General features: G+C 57.6%; 1 protein-coding gene across 1 annotated transcript in view; it reads left to right on the top strand.

The window, feature by feature from the left end:
- The window catches only part of DNAH17 (dynein axonemal heavy chain 17), a 159650-nt gene that overhangs the window by 89224 nt on the left and 51409 nt on the right, over positions 1-19017 (top strand). Inside the window, exons 31-49 of the mRNA XM_024760605.1 lie at positions 513-761; positions 2446-2568; positions 3478-3825; positions 3926-4017; positions 4414-4540; positions 5279-5431; positions 6698-6823; positions 6967-7074; positions 7787-7918; positions 8251-8411; positions 9009-9165; positions 10253-10357; positions 11949-12106; positions 12571-12709; positions 12889-13116; positions 13544-13681; positions 14521-14653; positions 16175-16302; positions 17017-17165. Coding sequence (XP_024616373.1) covers positions 513-761; positions 2446-2568; positions 3478-3825; positions 3926-4017; positions 4414-4540; positions 5279-5431; positions 6698-6823; positions 6967-7074; positions 7787-7918; positions 8251-8411; positions 9009-9165; positions 10253-10357; positions 11949-12106; positions 12571-12709; positions 12889-13116; positions 13544-13681; positions 14521-14653; positions 16175-16302; positions 17017-17165 — 2954 coding nt within the window. The remainder of the gene's footprint in view (positions 1-512; positions 762-2445; positions 2569-3477; positions 3826-3925; positions 4018-4413; positions 4541-5278; positions 5432-6697; positions 6824-6966; positions 7075-7786; positions 7919-8250; positions 8412-9008; positions 9166-10252; positions 10358-11948; positions 12107-12570; positions 12710-12888; positions 13117-13543; positions 13682-14520; positions 14654-16174; positions 16303-17016; positions 17166-19017) is intronic.

Raw genomic sequence — 19017 nt, 5'->3', positions numbered from 1 at the left:
ACAAAACAAAACAAAACAGAACAAAACCGTGTGTAGTTAACCACAGACATGTATTTCTCATTCACGCAAAGTCCACACTCCAGTTCCAAGCAACCCTTGGGCAGCTCAGTGCACCCATCCACCATTGCCAAGGCAGACGGAGGGAACTGGGGGCCAGGCGTTGGCAATCTAGTGCTTCTGCCCCCAAGTGTCGGGCATCACCCACATTCCATTGGTCGAGGCAACTGACGTGGCTGCACCAAGAAGTGGGACAGAACTAGATCCTGGTGAGCAGTGACAAGGCCCACGTTTTGCCAAAATATCTCTTAACTGCTGACTTCTAAGTTGAATCTTTTATGGTGGAACTGGGTTGTTGGTTTTTTTCCCCCTTGTATCCACCCACTTTACCAAGCTCTGTCATTAGTTCTCAAGACTCATTGGATTTTGCTTCCTGAGAGCAATGGCAGGAAGGTGGCACAGGTGCCTTCCTGAAGTGTCCCCAGTAGAGGAGACACTGAGAGTTTCCATCTCAGGTCAACACCAGCATCAGTGACTGGAAGACCACCAAGTGGAAGAATATCAACGTCGAGCAGATGGACGCAGACTGCCAGAAGTTCGCCAAGACCGTGAGGTCCCTGGACAAGGAGGTGAAGGGCTGGGATGCCTTCGTGGGGCTGGACAACACCGTGAAGAACATGATCGCGTCCCTGCGCGCCGTGAGTGAGCTGCAGAACCCCGCCATCCGGAACCGCCACTGGCGGCAGCTCATGCAGGCCACCCAGGTACCGTGCCTCGGGGGAGGAGGGCGCTGCTCCTTGGGGGCTCGCTAGAGGATGGGCGGGGCTGACGCTGATAAAGCCAGCTTTGAGCACGCTCGGGCTCTGCGCTCAGAGGGGCCCCGCTCTGGGTTGGATGCTCTGCTGTCACCATGTTGAAGTCCTTAATAATTTTTTAACAAGGGACCCCATCATTTTCATTTGCACCAGGCCCCTCAAATTATGCAGCCAGTTCTGGTTGTAAGGTGAATGTCCCCGGGGCTCAGGAAGTTTGGGGCGGAGGAATAGCTCCCCAGGTCCCCCACGCACCACAGGAACACAGAGTCCTAGCACCCAATTTTTCCCAGGGATATCCCCCAGTGGGGGGTCACTGGCCTTGACACTCACAGAAGGCAAATAGGAACATCCCCACCGTCAGCAAACATTGAACAAAACTCTGTGGAACGGCTACTCTGCAGAGGCCCCACGTAGATGCCAAGGATGCAGAGAGACAGAACACGGGCCCTGCTCTCAGGGAAGCAAAGGAAGAAAGAACAGCGTGGGTCACGGTGTTCGGGACGCCGAATGGGGTGCTCAGGGGTGGTTCTAGGAGCATAGAGTAGGCAGTCACCTCCATGGCGAGGGAAGGGCAGGAACAGCTTCAGGAGCACACGGGATGTGGCCTGGGCCCTGGCGGGGAGAAACAGACGAGCAGAAGGGTTATCCTGAGTGCTGAGACCACTGGCCAGCAGGCTCGTGTACCCCATCCAGGGCCTGGGAGAGACCCCCAGGCGGTGATCAACAAGCAACTAAAACGTCCCAGGAACTGGGCATCACCGAGGACTGTTGAGACCCGGGCAGGTATTTTTCCAGCCATGATTGAGAGACACTCGATTCCATCACTTGGTTAAACCAATTTCCACGGCAGGCTTGGAATCGGGGCCTGGAAACGTCTGTCTGTGTGACAGCGAGAAGGATTTGAGGACTGGGTGACACCATGAAAACACCTGGTATTGTTACTGGAGTAATAGTACCTGTGACTTGGCCACAACTGTTACTAACACGGCAGCTTCCTGAGGTGGTGGATCAGGTCCTGCAACTGCTGTAACAAAGCCCCACACCGTGGGGGGCTTAAAACTTCAGAAGTGTAGTCTTCCCTGGCTCTGGAGGCCAAAAACCTGAAATCAAGGTGTCGGCAATCCCTCTGGCAGTCTAGGCGAGGGCCCTTCCCTGCCTCTTCCGGCTTCTGGTGGCCCCAGGTGATCCTTGGCTTGTGGCCGCATCCCTCCAATCCCTGCCTCAGTGGTCACGTGGGCTCTTCTGCCTTTCAAATCTCCCTCCCCTTTCTCTGATGAAAATACCTGTCATCGGATTTAGGTTCTGTGCAGTTGATCCAGGACGATTTCATCTCAAGATCCTTAACAGCTACAAAAACTCTATTTCCAAATAAGGTCACATTCTGAGGTCCAGGTGGACATGAATTTGGGGGGGACACTATTCAATCCCCTATCAGTGGACTCTGCTGTTACCAGTTTGACAGGGAGGAGAGACGAGGCCTGGAGAAGTGACTGCCCAAGTCACGGAGCTTCCAACTGCCCCCGCCATGGCCTGGGTTCCTCCCTCGCCTGCCTCTCCATGAAGGACAAAGCTGTCCCTCAACGGGAGAACATGTGACCTGACGTGGAATGTGCCTCTTTTTTTTCCCCCGTAGGTGAAGTTTGAAATGTCAGATGAGACCACCCTGGCGGATTTACTCCAGCTGAACCTACATCAATACGAAGACGAGGTCCAAAACATCGTAGACAAGGCTGTGAAAGAGTCTGGCATGGAAAAGGTAGCCTTTGTTGACAGCAAAGTGCGTTTTGTAGGGGATGATGCTGAACCCGACCCACCTGCCTAACCCTACTGAACTCTCCTCCCCTACGAAGCACGCTCACTTGTGGTCCATCCTGCCTCGGCCTTCTGAGAAGCTGAAGGGGGGGCGGGGGCAGGAGGGCCGGCCATCAGCCAGTAACCGGGGCAGTTCCAGGACACACGGAAAGTCTGGCTGACTCCTTTGCGATTCAAACCTCTCTCCTCACCTGTTTTTTGAGTTTGAATTGTCACATTTTGGCTTTCTTTTTTTTTAACAGACTTATTGAGCTCTAAATCACATACCATACCATTCACCCATTTAAAGTGTACAATTCAATGGCTTTTAGCGTATTTACAGATATGTGCAACCATCACATATTAGAATTAGTCAATTTTAGAACATTTTCGTCTCCTCAAAAAGCGATGAAACCCAGACGCTTTAGCTGTGACCCCCCCATCTTCTCATACCCCCCACCCCAGCTCTAAGCAACCACGAGCCCACTTTCTGTTTCTATAGGTTTGCCTTTTCTGGACATTTCATATAAAGGGAAACATATAATATGTGGGCTTCAGTGTCTGGCTTCTTTCACTAGGCATGTTTTCAAGTCTCCTTCATGTTGTAGCATGTGCCTGAGCTTCACTCTTTCGTATGGCCAAATAATATTTCATTATATGAATGCACCACATTTTGTTGATCTGTTCATCCATTGAGGGACATCTGGGTGGTTTCCATCTGTTGGCCATTGTAAATAACATTGGCGTGAACATTTTGGCTTTCTGAAAAGCGCCTCCTTTCTGAAGGGGTTCCTTCCATGTCCTAGGGAACTCTGGGTCCTTTTCAGCCCCTCATGCCAGACACTTGCTGACCCGATTTCTGTTCCCCCAAAAGGTGCTGAAAACCCTGGATAGTACCTGGTCCACCATGGAGTTTGAGCACAGGCAGCACCCGCGGACAGGCACCACGATGCTCAAGACAGATGAGGTGCTGGTGGAGACGCTGGAGGACAGCCAGGTGCAGCTGCAGAACCTGATGACGTCCAGGTACCTGTCCTACTTCCTGAAGGAGGTGACGAGCTGGCAGCAGAAACTGTCCACTGCGGACTCGGTCATCTCCATCTGGTTCGAGGTCCAGAGAACCTGGAGCCACCTGGAGAGCATCTTCATTGGTTCCAAAGACATCCGCGCCCAGCTGCCGGAGGACTCCAAACGCTTTGATGACATCGACCAGGAGTTCAAGGTGAGCACAGCTCTCTCGCTCCTGCCTGGGCACTTTCGGAAATGGCTCCGTTGGAGAAAACAGGGCTCCTGATGCCGTGGCGGCCCCTTTCTCTTCCCAGGCCTTGATGGAGGAGGCAGTGAAAACACCCAACGTGGTCGAAGCCACCAACAAACCTGGTCTCTATAACAAACTTGAGAACCTGAAGAAGAGGTGGGTCCCACACTGTCCAGGGGAGGGGCTTCACTGTGGCAGAAACCCGAGTCACGTGCCCCTTGCTGGCCAGGACGGGGAAAGCCCCAGGTTGTGGGTTAACACATCCCCTTCCTCAGAGTGCGAGCTCTCAGGCCACAACCTGCCACGCCGGCCACAGGGCGGGCCTTCAGCCTCAGAAGAAGCATTGACTGCAGAGATTAAACTATACCCTATCATACCTGGGGACACCCACCAGGTCAGGGGCTGGCAGAGAACAAGTGTGGAAGATTTGAATCAAACTGGGGCTGTGAACAGCCTGGGCGTCTCCGGGGCTGTCCGTCTAGCGCGTGGAAGGATGGGCTGGAAAAGACCCTCTGTCGAGCAGGACTCAGCAGCCTTGTTTCCTCCCCCAAGGTTGGCCATGTGTGAAAAGGCCCTGGCCGAATATTTAGAGACAAAAAGACTTGCTTTCCCAAGGTTCTACTTCGTCTCCTCAGCCGACCTCCTGGACATTCTCTCCAACGGAAATGACCCCGTGGAGGTAGGTGGGCCCCTGGCATTGTGAAGAGAGGCCGACCTCAGGTGCGGCCTCCAGGCTCCAGGCAGGTCCCGGCTTGGCTCCATGTCCGGGTGGCCCTGGGATGTTGGAGGAGTGTCCACAGGTGGCCCTGTGGCATCTCCACGAGGTCATCCACACCTGAAACCACCCAGGGGCTGGGCCATGACAGAAAGACCTGGGACTGGTCTCAGACCCTGCCCTTCCCTCCCCGAGCCTCATCCGCGTCCTCTGGAAAATGGGTGAGATGCCCGTTTCTGAGAGACACGCCCGCTCATCCTAATAAATCCCAGGCGCCAGGAAGAAAAGGTCCCTCGAGGTTCCTCTTCTAAAAGAGAGGAGGGTTAGCTACCCCGGCGAAGGGAAGCGACTGTCTTATTTTAATCATGAAGTTCCAGACACACAAGAAGGCAGCCACAGGGTGGCCCACAATTTAGGTTCTGAGCGTCTGACCTAGGGACGCGGGTCCCATGCCCGGGACAGAACCGTCTCAAGGAAAAGAAATCTTCAGGAACAGACATTCGGAAGGTTCCGCCTGAGACCAGTTTTTGCCATTTGTTGGCTAAGTGCATTCAGTCAACATCCCAGAGGCGAGGTGGGGGCGGCAGGTATAAGCCAAAAAAAAAAAGATGCTTAAAACCCCCCGAGGAAGACCCAGGCTGCGTGTCTCCTGCCTTTGAACCCCTTGGCTGCAAAATCCAGTGATCCCCCCGCCCAACCCAGGTGAGCCGCCACCTGTCCAAGCTCTTCGACAGCCTGTGTAAACTGAAGTTCCGCCTCGACGCCGACGGGAAGCCGCTCAAGTTTGGCCTGGGCATGTACAGCAAGGAGGACGAGTACGTGGACTTTGACCGGGAATGTGACCTCTCGGGGCAGGTGCGTGCGTGTGCGGAGTGACGCCCCCCCCAACCCAGGACGACAGTGCAGCGTGTACAGGGCCACACGGCCTCAGACAGGCTGTCACCCCCAGCCTGGGACCACCCCTCTCTCCTTCCCTCTGCCTGTCAGAACAAATGCTTAAGGGGCTTCTCTGTAGAATTTCCAGCACAGCCTTACCTACACAGTATGAGGTGCATTGTGAGAAACAGAAAGAAGAGAAAGGAGGGGACGGAGGGGGAGAAAAGGTTTATTAATGCCATTGAGTTTTTATTATTTTATTTATTATTATTAATGCCAAGGGGTTAGTGTTAGTGGCACCCGCCCCCCTCTTTGAAGGGGGCCACACACACCTGAACCAGCCAGTTTTCATTCCTGCCCAGCGTAAGGGGCTTTACTGCTTTGATTTAGCAGAGGGGTCCCTTTACCTTGGGCAGCCCGGCCCCCTTTCCAGCTTCCCCCCACCCCAGGAGGCAGTCCCCAATCTCTTTGCCCAAGTATTGATCAAGCCTCCGAATCGATCTTGACATTAGCCTAAGCGAAATGTAATTCAGAGGAAAGTCAGCTTGGGGGGTAAAAATCTCACGCAAGAAAACCCGAGCTCCCGCAACTTGAATTCGGAGAACCTGGCCAGATGGGGTTGGCAGGCCGGTGGCAGGATCCAGTCCTCAGTTCGTTCAGATGCTTCCCACACGTGACTGCTTACAGACATAACCACGAACTACAGCGAGCTCTGCCTGCACTGTCGTTGTAGTTTAAAAGAAAAACCAACCCAATTATCTCATTTGGGTATGTTCCCCCCCAGTTGCAGTCAGTTGAAGTTTTGTATTTTAAGATACACACAAGGCTCGTCAGCAGGTTTGTCCACATGACAGTCTAAGACCCGGAGATGATGCACCTGGGGAGCTAGTGGGGGCTCCACTAGTAAGGGACGCGGGGCTGGGGGGACAGGCCCCGCGTCTCTGCATGTGAGCGCCACTTCATAGGGTCAGACATAGACTGTCTTCTCCTCTTGACTTTCCTCTGGTTTCCCCTCCCTTCTCTGTGCCCACGATGCCCAATGCAACCAGTTGTGCGTGGACAGCTGGGCTTGCTGACCACATTTTTCAAGCTGGTCATTCTTACTGCTCTGAAAACCTGGGTATCTCTACCCCTGGGATGATAAGGAGGAGGATGACAAATGGTCCTTTAATTTTTAAATGACAAAGCAAGCCATCGGAACGAGCTGTGCTCACCCCTCTCTGGTCCCTGTGGCTCCGCCCCCAGGTGGAGGTCTGGCTGAACCGGGTGTTGGACAGGATGTGCGCTACACTCCGCCACGAGATCCCGGAAGCCGTGGTGACTTACGAGGAGAAGCCAAGGGAGCAGTGGATCTTTGACTACCCCGCCCAGGTCTGAGGCCGGGTGGATGGAGCTCACCTGTCCTGGGTTAGCCACAGTGGGCGGAGAACAGCCACCTTACCGACGTGCACTCTTCTGTCACGCCGAGAACGACGCTTACGTTGGCGGGGGGCCGGGGGCCGCTCTGTTTTCAGATTGCGCTCTCGTGCACCCAGATCTGGTGGACAACCGAGGTGGGCCTGGCGTTTGCCAGGCTGGAGGAAGGCTACGAAAACGCCATCAAAGATTACAACAAGAAGCAGGTGTGTGCCCCCATCCCATGTCCATCCAAAGCTTCTTGCCCTGAGGTGCCCCCTTGTGCCACTGCCATTTCTGTGGGTCAAAAGCAGCCAAATACTGGCACCCCCCAACATCCTTCTGCCCAAGAGTAACCGCTTTAGAAGTACGTGACTTTCATTCTCTTTTTTAAAAAAAATTTTTATTTATTTATTTATTTATTTTTGCCTGTGTTGGGTCTTCGTTTCTGTGCGAGGGCTTTCTCTAGCTGCGGCAAGTGGGGGCCCCTTTTGATTTAACTTTTTAAAAGATTCTTGGTTAGAAATTTAGAAACTAAAGATAATTTTTAAAATAAAAACCCCACCACCCATATATAACCCCGTCAACAAATTCTTATCTAACATTCTAATCTTTTTGTGTGCATATAATCGATTCCTAGGCAAAAATATATAAACTGTCCACACAGCTTTAAAATCCTGGTTTTACGTAACGTCCGCCGTCTTTCACGGCATCCGATCTTCTTCTACACCATTTTTAGTGGCTCCTTGATGTTCCATGGGGGGGCCTGTTCCCCAGCGTTCCCCACCCCCAGTTGGCAGATAGCGAGAGCTTCTTTCTGTGTCTCGTTGTTGTGAACAAGAGCACGGGGGTCTTCCCTACCCAACCGTGGGGGACCCCCCCCAGCCCAGAGCCCGCCCCGCGATGGGTGTCCCAGCCGAGGCGCCTTCGCTCCTGCAGATCAGTCAGCTGAACGCACTCATCACCCTGCTCATCGGAAACCTCAGCGCCGGGGACAGGACGAAGATCATGACCATCTGTACCATCGACGTCCACGCCCGGGATGTGGTCGCCAAGATGATCACCGCCAAGGCACGGGCGCCGGGAAGGGCCGGGAACCCCGCGGGGGGCTGGTGCCTGGGACTCCCGCGCACGCCCCCATCCCAGTTATTGCTGCTTCCTCCTGGCTTGAGGGAGGCGGGCGACACTACTCCGGGCAGTGGCTACTGCCTCCTTCATCCCTTGTCTCAGCCCTGGTAAGTGACTGGACAAGCGGCCCGATCAGGGGTGCCCACGGTTCAGCGAGACTCAGTGGTGCACGGAGTTAGGCTTGACGTGGGCACCACGGGAGGAGCCGGAGGCCGGGGAGCCCCCCCCCTGGGGCAGGGGCCAGCAGGAGGCAAACCGGCCTGCCCCTCCTGCAGGTGGAGAGCGCCCAGGCCTTCACCTGGCAGTCCCAGCTGCGGCACCGCTGGGATGAGGAGAAGAAGCACTGCTTTGCCAACATCTGCGATGCCCAGATCCAGTACTCGTACGAGTACCTGGGCAACACTCCACGGCTGGTCATTACCCCTCTCACCGACAGGTGAGGACGCACCGGCCGCCTTCCTGCCTGGCCCTGAGCAATGCAGCGGGGGGACTCACACTGTTCTCTGGGCCCTTCCCCGTGAGTCCTTGCGCTGTCAGACCCGAACGTGCCCTGCTGAGGCTGACGGGTCCGGGCATTTGGGTCAGATTCAGTCCTGCTACCGGCCAGGCACCCAGACTCGGGGACCATGATCCTATTCCCTCCCTCCGACACTGGCTGTATGGCCTTGGGGGTGTTCCTCAGCCTCTCTGAGGACCTGCGAAGTGGGGACGTTATTTTATAAATTCTCAGCAGTTCGTTGAGGGTCAAGCGAGTCGTTTAACAGCAAAAAGCACTCAGACCAGCAGCTGCTCAGGGCGAACCGTCAGTGACTGTTACGTTAGGCAGTGGCCTCCTCTAACGCCCTGGTGGGCACAGCCCCCATGTGGCATCCGCCCCGGCAAGACGGTGTCTGCTCTTTGGCGACATCACAAGTGCTTCCTACCGGCTCCCTTTGGTGCCTCCTTGGGGCTTGGGGGTGTCACTGAACCACAGTGAAAGAAAGTGGGCGGCTGTGGGGTTGCCGCCTGCGAGGTGATTGGAGGTCCTTTGCAGATGCTATATAACCTTGACCCAGTCCCTCCACCTGATCATGGGCGGAGCCCCCGCTGGGCCCGCCGGGACTGGCAAGACAGAGACGACCAAGGACCTGGGCAGAGCCCTGGGCACCATGGTCTACGTCTTCAACTGCTCCAAGCAGATGGACTACAAGGTACGCATCCCAGGCCCAGGGGGGCCTGAAGTCCCCAGGGAGGACCACCCACGGCCCCTCCCTCAGAAGGCACAGCCTCCACGCCCCAAGTGAGCTCTAGATGTGTGGACACTGCAGGCCGGACCCAGGCAGGAGGCACAAGCTCCCCAGTTTGCTGACGGCGTCCACCAGACAGAGAGGCTGAGTAGTGGTGCCCCCACTGGCGGCCTTGGCCCTCCTGGGAGGCTGGGCCTCTACAGCATGACCAGCGTGTCTGGTAGAGGCTCTCAGGGTGGGCACAACCAGTCCTGCCTCCCCTGGGGAGGTAACCCCTCCCAACCTACATTCCAAGCTTGTCCCCGACAACTGGGGTCACCAGACAGAGTGAGCACCTTTGAGAGCTTGGGGGGCAGGGTAGCATGAGGGGTGGGTATTGGGTAGGGGCTGGGTCCTAGCGGTCACTGGAGACTTTGCAGGACAGCCACAGCTCTCAAAGGGCCCGGAAGAGGGGTAACCATGGAGGTCAGGTCAAAGCAGCCCCTGGGGGCTGGGGGGGTACCCTGAGATCAGGAGCTCGGGCCTGCAGGGGGCCTCCCTGCCCCACCCCCATCGGAGCCCCACAGTCCAGGGGACCCCATCTTGAGGCTGAGGGTGGGGACAGCTGCCCATTCTGACTCTCAAGGCCGCAGCCTGCACCGGCCTTCTGGGTTTTAGAAAAGTGAAATCTGAAGCTGGATCCTCCCAGAAGGGATCCTGTATGTAAACGTTGAAGAATCATCCTGATTATCCAGCTGGAGCCTGCCGTCCGTCCCCCTACCTTAGAGGGAAGCCCCCTCTCCTGTGTGCTAGTGGAAAATGCAAGGGCTGAACTTTACACAAACTCCCTAATCTGAGCCCGGGCAAAGCCCCCATGCCAGGGAGGGTCTGGGCTCTTCCTGGCACCCGGCCCCGGGCAGGATTACCCCTCCCAGGGAGTGAACGTCCTGCCTCTAGCCTTCTGAGGGCCCCAAAGTTCCCCAGCCTGACCCTCGGCCAGGGGGCTGATGGGGCAGGTAGGGGCTCCCGGCAGGGCTCTCCACGCGTGCTTCTCCCATCTCACCCTTTCTAGTCCTGTGGCAATATCTACAAGGGCCTGGCCCAGACTGGAGCCTGGGGCTGCTTCGATGAGTTCAATCGAATCTCCGTGGAGGTCTTGTCTGTGATCGCCGTACAGGTAGGGCCCGTGTGGTCTCTGGGTCACGTACGGGAACTCACTGCCCTGCCGGCTTGGCGCTCGTCAGCTTTCCTGTAGGGTCAGGTCAGCCTCACTGAGTTGGGGGGTGTGGCACAAAGGTGAGCGGGACCCCAGCCCTGTCCTTCAGGGGCCCACAGAAGGAAAACAGTAAGGATCAGACCCAGTGGCACATAGGTAACCGAATACAGACGAGGGGATAATCAGTTTTGCCTAGGGGACCAGGACAGAGGGCTTGGTCTCAATTACCAATGGAGCTGGGCATTGAAGGATGTCTAGGAGTTTATCAGTTAGACAAGGGTGCTGGGAGGGAGAGAAGGAGGAAATGAGCCCGAGTATTTTGGGAACACCCATGACAGAGTGCAGGACTGCCTAGTTCTGGGCTTTATTTGAACTGTCTGTGCCTTCATCTTCTAATCTGTAGAATGGGTTTGCCGGCATGATTAGGGGTGAGTGCAGATAGCTGGCCTCCTCCACTGTTGTTTCCCCACCTCGGCATAGACATGGAACTATCCCCAAGCCCTGGGGCTGGAGGCCAGTACGGCAAAGAGAAGACGAGGGCAGCCAGCGCCCCCTGGACCCATGGGCAATGCTGACGGCTGCCTTGGGGACCCCTGCCCCCAAAGTCAGTGCACAGACCCCAGGATAATTACGGAGAGCTGTTGACTCGGATGGAGGAGCAGGAACTGGAACGGAACATTAGGAGAGGCTCCATGTGGAGGGGAGGGGTCCCACCGCCAGCCCCTGCCCTGCTGGGTTGTGAGCCGCACGCTGCAGACCAGTCTGGGAGGAAAGTCCTGGACAACTAGGCAAGCGCTTTGCTCCAAAGCCCCAGGCTCCTAGGTCAGGGCTTAAACTGCGGCTTCAGGGCGCCCTCCAGTGGTGGCTTGGAGGTTTGCAGCTGCTCAGCACCACCGAGGGTCAAAGGCAGCTAAATGGTCCCTGAATTCAGATTTCACCCGGGGCTGACTTTCTGATGTGGGGATGGCTACCAGTCAGCCCTCCCACGGGTCACACTGCCCGAGCAGGAACGGGACACACAGAACGGCTAGGGGGTGGGACGCCACTCAGTAATATCAAGGAACAACCACAACCTGGAGGAACCCCCAGGGCGTCTCACCGAGTGACCAGAGCCCGTCTCAGATGACACATTGTACCATCCCGCTTACTGACGTTCACGAAAGACAGAATCACAGAGACGGGAGCAGATGAGGGGCTGCAGGGGCTCAGGGGAGGGCAGGGTGGGAGAACGGTGGGGGTGGCTACAGAGGGTGACCACACCTGAGGTCACAGAAATGTCCCATCATCACGTTGCTGTCCTGGTGGCGATGCTGCACTACGGTCACCCTTGGGCGGCGCCTGGGAGGGGCCCATGGGATCCCCTCCACGTTCGTTCTTACAACTACACGTGAATCTACAGTTGTATCAAAGTTTAAAGTTTAATTTAAAAAAAGAAAAATCAGGAAGGTCCTCTGCAAATTCACAGCCACACGCTTTAGCACAAACGACGATCCGTCCAGCCCGTCGAAGGTGGTCATTCCCACGTGAACGCGTCTGTGTACCCACCGTTTAGGTAAAATGTATCCAAGATGCAATTCGGGCCAAGAAAGAAACGTTTAATTTCCTGGGAGAGATGATAAGCCTCATCCCCACTGTTGGCCTCTTCATCACCATGAACCCCGGGTACGCCGGACGTACGGAGCTGCCCGAGAACTTAAAGGCCTTGTTCAGGTGTGTGGTGGGCAGAGATGGCATGAGGAAGTGCCCAGGAGCGTGCTGTGGAGGGCAGAGGGCGAGGCCGACCAGAGGGGGCTGTGGGAGAGGAGGAGTCTGGAGACAAGGCCCGAGTAAGAGGGAACAGCCCGCCAGGGCCTCTGACACCTGGGATGGAGGTCCCGTTTCAGGCACAACCGGCCAGTGAGGGAGGACGGGGCTCAGGTGACTCTCAGAGGAGTTGAGTCAAGGGATGCAGGGCCTGGAGACGCCCCTGCGCAGGGTGTAGGAGGAACAAGTGAAGCGGGAGCGCAGCCAAGCGGCGGGTGGGGGCCTGGGAACCCGGCTCCGCGCCTAGACTCTCAGCCAGTGGTGCTGTGCTCCTCCTGGCAGGTGAGGTGTGCCCCTAGGTGACAAGGGGCAGGTGGGGGCATGATTGGAAGAGGGGGAGAAGCCAAGGCAGACCCCGCTGACCCCCTCAGGCCCTGCGCCATGGTGGTCCCCGACTTTGAACTGATATGCGAGATCATGCTGGTGTCTGAGGGCTTTCTGGAGGCCCGCCTTCTGGCCAGGAAGTTCATCACGCTCTACACCTTGTGCAAAGAGCTGCTGTCAAAGCAGGTGTGTGACAGCGTCCTGGGCCCGCAGAGCTGGGGTCGGGAGGGGTTACAAACGCAGCTGGCCCGCATGCCTCCCAGACAGCCTGGTGGAGCCTCCACGCGTCCCAGCGGCAGGCTGGCCTCAGTCCCAGCACCCCAACGGCGCGCTCACGCCCGCCCGGCCCTGCCCTCCACTCGCAGGATCATTATGACTGGGGCTTGCGAGCCATCAAGTCTGTGCTGGTGGTGGCCGGCTCCCTGAAGAGGGGCGACCCCAGCCGAGCAGAGGACCAGGTGCTGATGCGGGCGCTCAGGGACTTCAACACCCCCAAGATCATCGCCGACGACCTGCCCGTGTTCATGGGGCTCATCGGGGACCTCTTCCCTGCACTGGACGTGCCTCGGAAACGGGACCTGAATTTTGAGAAGGTGGGTACAGCCAGGGTCATGGTGGTCCGGGAAGCCACACCCCGGCCTCCTTCCCGCCGAGGATGCCTGTTTCCGCCACACGCTGGGTGGGTACCTGCCTAAGTGGCAGGTACCACACTGGAGTTGTGGTCACGTCTGCCAGCGGGCAATGGCCACACATGCACGGCTCCCTCTGCCCCGAGGAACGTCCTGAGGCTACGGGTTGCCTCTCCAGCCCCTCTTGCAACGCTGGGGGGTCGGGAGAGGAAGGGGAGGATGCTTTGGGCAAACCCATCCCCCGCACGGGGTTCTCAGTAGCACCCACGGCGGAGCACGTAAACATCCCCACGGGCAGGGCCGCTGTTCCCTTCTGGTCTCTCCGCTGGGCGGGGGGCTCCCTCGCCCTGCACGGCGGGCCCGGCGCCCCCTTCCCACACGCCTTCCCCAGGCCATTAAGCAGGGCATCGTGGAGCTCCAGCTGCAGGCGGAGGAAAGCTTCGTGTTGAAGGTGGTGCAGATGGAGGAACTGCTGCAAGTCAGGCACTCGGTGTTCGTCATCGGGAGCGCGGGCAGTGGCAAGTCCCAGGTACATGCCCACCCGGGGACCCAGCCCGGCGCGTCCCGGGCGGAAGGGTGTCACGGACCGGGAAGGAAGCTCTGACGGGGGGGCCGGGGACGGCAGGGGAGGCGAGGAGTGGCCAGCGGACCCTGGTCCCGCCGATGAGGCCCTTCTCCCAGGTCCTCCTCTCTCCAGTCACACAGCCTCTCTGCAGCCAACCCCCCACCCTCCTGTCCCCCGCCCCCTACCACTGCCTGGGCACAGTGGAAAGCAGAGGGCGGCGGCCAACATGACTGATACCTATAACATCGGAAAATTCTAAACCAGCGGAGTGTTCAGCTAGCCGCCCACAGGATGGACTATTACGCTATTATTAAAGATCATTTCCAAAGACTATGTAACTGAGGGATGTTCACTGCAAGTTATTTTTAGAAGGCAGAAACTGTAGGAACCAGTTCTCTAAAAAGGAATGTGTGTATTTCTGTCTACACATATACCCATGGGAAACATCCTCAGATGTCCTCAGAAACCCTTTTCTCTGCGGGGGAAGAATTACAGGTAGTTTCCTTCCTTTAATTTTTCTTTCAGCGAGCAGTTACTTTTATTATCAGGGAACTAGTATGAATTTTACCCAGTCTGGGCACAAGTAGCCCTCCTCTGTGCACAGGCAGGAACAATCGCAGGGCGTCTTCCTGGACGTTGTTTGGGGGTCGCAAACTCACCCGCGTGTCGCCAAAGCAAAGCAGGCCCAGAGCAGGGATTCTGCCTGTGGGTCTTCAAGGGCCCTTGGAGCTCACACAAGGGCCCTAGCGCAGGGTCTGGGTGCGGGATGTGGCACTGAGTGAGCAGCCCCCGCCTCGGTGCAGGTCCTCAAGTCTCTGAACAAGACCTATCAGAACCTGCAGAGGAAGCCGGTCGCCGTGGACCTGGACCCCAAGGCCGTCACCTGCGACGAGCTCTTCGGCATCATCAACCCGATGACCAGGGAGTGGAAAGATGGTAATGCGGGCAGCATCCCCGGCAGGGCCGAGAGGGCGAGGGCTCGGAGCAGGCGTCCCAGGCCTGGGTCCACGGCGGGCCCGCTCTGTCGTGGCCGCTCGGCCGGCCTCTGTGCAGTGAGCACGTGGACGAGCCCCCGAGGGAGGCCCTCAGCAGGCCCAGCGGCGGTGAGGGGGCCCACACGCACGCGTGGTACGTAATGACGGTGCTTGCGGAGAGCAGGAAGGCCACAGAGAGGGGCCGGTTCGCTCTCCCAGGCGGGAGGAGCCGGGGAGGCCATGGACACCGGAGCTTCAGCACCGCTGCCTCAAGCAGGGCTGAGGGAAGACAGGGCCCCCACCCCATGGGCCACAGGACGAGAGCCCTGAAGCGCAGGCTGGAGCCTCGGGTGCTGGGGATGGTGTGTCTCCGGGGAAGGGCCTTGGTGAGATCTGTGCTTTATAAAAAAAAAAAAACAAAACAAAACTCGGGACATTGGAGAAAGGACAGGTGAGGGGCTAGGGGAGATGCGGGGCCCCAAGGGTGGTCCAGGCGGAGGAAGGGGCAACTGGAGGGGTTGGAAGAGGCGGGTGTGTACTGCTTGCCTGGGGACCATGCCCACCCCCGCCCCACCCAAGCTTCCACGCGTCCCCCTCCCGGGACAGGAAGCCAGGGAGGTTCTGCTCCAGTCTCCCCTCTGTGAGAGGCCCCCTGCCCGCCGCATCACCGTCTGCCCCTCCCCCTGCTTTCTTTTTGTGACTTGGCATCGATTCCTGCACGTGTATCTTGCATCGTCACCCCCTCCGCTGGGATGCAAGCTCTGTGGGGTTGGGCAGGGGCTTCAGTTGTCCCCACGCCCCCTGCTCGGAGCCTGACTCCTTTTTTTTCCTGTTTTTTTTTTTAATTAATTAATTTTATTTATTTTATTTTTGGCTGCGTTGAGGCGAGCGGGGGCTACTCTCCGTTGAGGTGTGCGGGCTTCTCATTGCGGTGGCTTCTGTCGTGGAGCACGGACTCTAGAGCGTGGGCTCAGTAGTGGTGGTGCACAGGCTTGGTTGCTCCGCGGCATGTGGGATCCTCTCGGGCCAAGGATCGAACCCCTGTCCCCTGAATTGGCAGGCGGATTCTTATCCACTGCGCCGCCAGGGAAGTCCCTGAGCCTGACTCTTTAAGACCACTCAGCAAACCTTTATTGAGTGAATGAATGAAGGAGGGAAGGGATGAGTGAAGGGGTGCAGGGCGGGGCAGTGGCTTTCCACGTAGGGCTGTTGAATCTGAGAACTGGACCAGACTTGGGGGGGATGTCGGGGGGTAGGGTCGGGGTGGAGTCACAAAGGTGGGTCCTCGGGGTCAGGAGAAGGGCAGGAAACGAGCCAGGTCCCCTCCTGTCTGAGGGCCTCCGCTGTCCCTCTGAAGTAGGGCACTGGCCACCTCTGAGAGAGAGGCCAGTGTTGGCCCAGAGGGGGCGAGCTTGGTCTCAGCCCCTGTGGCCCCAGGGAGAGCCACCCAGAGCTGGACCTGACAGAGCCCCACCGCCCACAGGCCTCTTCTCCACCATCATGCGGGACCTGGCCAACATCCCTCACGACGGCCCCAAGTGGATCATCCTGGACGGGGACATAGACCCCATGTGGATCGAGTCCCTCAACACCGTCATGGATGACAACAAGGTACGAGGGACCCCTGGATCCCTGAGCTGACCCCCCCAGAATGGCAGTAACGTGAGGGAGGGGAGCATATGGGACATGCCACATGTCTCGCCTGCCGCACTCAGCAGACAGGACCCGCTGTGCATGGGGACTCAGGAGGGGGCCTGCCTGGAGTTCTGCACAAAGCGTTATGCACGAGGGAAAGCCCCCCCCCCCCATCACAAGACGCATTCCTCACTGGATGCAGGCCCGCGTGCACCCGGCTCACCTGCTTTTTGGCCGCAGCGTGGGCGAAGGATGCAGGCGTAGCGAGCGTTCCTGTCTGACTGACGCGTGGCGCGATGTCGGAGGGGCCGCTAATGTCCTGGAAGGCGCAGACAGTGTTGAGAATTATCTAGAAGCAGCTTAAAGTGATTCTCAATTGGGTGGAGGAGGGACCCCCAGAATTCCTGGGGGGCGGGGCGGGGTCATGGTTTGAAAGGCAACTTTAGCCTCAGAGTGAAGTCCTACGTCATCCACGCACATCTGGACACTCTCCGTGGCCCCGGGGTGGGAAGGGCCGGGGGGGCTGGCATCGAGAACGGCAGGGAGACGCTGGACTAGGGAAGCCGGTTGGTGGCTGGTGGGGGTACGGGGAGTGTCCCCGACCTCCTCCTCTTCTGAGATGTGACCTGTGAAACCCTCAGCACGAGGGTGCTTTGGGGCTGAAACCCACAGGCCTGTGTCCCTCACCAGGTCCTCACGCTGGCCAGCAATGAGCGGATCCCCCTGAACCGCACCATGCGGCTGGTGTTCGAGATCAGCCACCTGAGAACGGCCACACCGGCCACCGTCTCCAGAGCCGGCATTCTGTACATCAACCCGGCCGATCTAGGGTGGAACCCGTGAGTTGGGCTTTTGTTCTCCTGCTCCAAACTATGAAGAGAAAAAGGAGGGCACTGGCGTTTCAGAGTTTCCTGCGAATGCGTTCATTTATTCACTCACTCGTTCATTCATGTGATAAATACCTTGTGCTGGGCCCTCCCCAGGCAGCAGCGTGGGGGCAATGAAAGGATGCGGGACAGATGTGTGAATAAGTGACGTAATGCATGGAGACTCTGCATCACGGCAGCTAACGAAACAGAAGTTTGTACCACATGCAGGGAACTCTGAGGAGGGAGGGAGGGTCTGGGCCTGTTGTGGAGACAGGAAGTCTTCCTGGAGGAGCTGGAGTCTGGGCTGAGCCCCCGACAGGAAAAGGAGCTTTCCAGGTCGACAGGTAGGGAAAGCATTCCAAGTGAGAACCAACATTTAAGGGGCATCAGGGCGAGAGTGTGAGCTTCCCAGGAACTGGTGGTGGTCAGATGTTCGTGGATGGAGTGTGAAACATGGGGATGCTCTTGGCAGGAAGGGACTGACCCTGGACCAGCCTCCAGGGCCGGCACAGGGGCCCTTTCTGACGTGACGAGGAGAGTTTATTGGCAGCAGATGACGGGTGGCCACTGGGGACAGGGGAGGAGGGATGGATGTGAGAAATGTTTGAAACCTTAAGAAATGGAAGGCTTGCCGTTGATCCTGGAGGCATGTTTTTGTACTTGGACACAAGGCTAGTAATTTATACGCCAGGACATCCTGCGTGGTCTTGAGTAGAAACCCCAGTGCAACGTTCTGGGACTGACAGCCTCAGGAGAAATACCTCGGCTGCACTCATTCAGTCGTCCACTTCATTCATTCATTCACTCCACCAGTGCTTTCTGCACCTGCTGTGTGTCTGACCCACGGATGCTCCGTGCTGGGGAAACTGGGTCTCCCGGAGAGATGTGGAGAGTGGTAAGAGATGTTGGGAGGAAAAAGAATCCTTGAAGGAACAGGTAGAAGGGAAACCAGGGAGGTGACGCCCCACATAGCCAGGGAGGAAAGAGCTTCAGGAGGGAAGCAGTGTCGAGAGGGTTGCGTCCGGAGGGTCAAGGAGCCGAGGACAGGAAGTTGCCACTGGATTTGGCAGCTGGGAGCTCACCATTAACTCAGGAAGAACAGCTTCCTGGCGCGACAGGGGCAGAAGCCAGATGGCAATTCACGGAGGAGGAATTGAGAGGAGGCCCTGGTAATGAGGGTCCTTCTGGAAATGTCTCATAGTGGCCGGGGCGAGATGAGCAGGAACGGGTGTTTCCAGGCACAGGCAACTGCCGGTGGGGAGAGAGGGGGAGGTGGAGAGTTCACGCTCGATGCGTCTGTGCATCGAGTGGGAAGTGAGACCGCCGTCTCCCGATGCAGCGAGGCCGGGGCTAGGGGGCTACACGAGCGCAGTGACCCTGCAGGGACAGAACCAGAGCTGGCCTGACCCACAGGGGCCTGGGGGCCGCTGAGACCCAGCACCACTATGCCGCCTTCTCCAGCCACACCTGTCATCCTGCTTTGTTAGTGTCCCGTGGCCGCCATGACAAAGGACCACAAACCGGGCAGCTTCAAACAGTGGAAGTTTTTTCTCTTCCGGTTCTGGAGGCCAGAAGTATGAAATCAGGTGTTGGAAGGGTTGGTTCCTTCAGGAAGCTCTGAGGGGGGATCTCTCCTAGGGCTTCTCCCCCAGCTTCTGCTGTTGCTGGCAGTCCTTGGCGTGTGGACACATCACACAGCCACCTTTCTGAGTCTCACGTGGTCTCCCCTCTGCACATGCCTCTGTGTCCTAATTTCCCTCTTCTCATAAGGACCAGTCGTTGGATCAGGGCCCACCCTCATCCAGGATGCACCCTCTGGAGG

This window comes from Neophocaena asiaeorientalis, unplaced genomic scaffold (assembly GCF_003031525.2).
Source record: "Neophocaena asiaeorientalis asiaeorientalis breed wild unplaced genomic scaffold, Neophocaena_asiaeorientalis_V1.1 scaffold30, whole genome shotgun sequence".
Lineage (NCBI taxonomy): Eukaryota > Metazoa > Chordata > Mammalia > Artiodactyla > Phocoenidae > Neophocaena > Neophocaena asiaeorientalis.
Note: the sequence above shows the minus strand (reverse complement) of the source record. Positions and strands in the feature narration are given on the sequence as shown.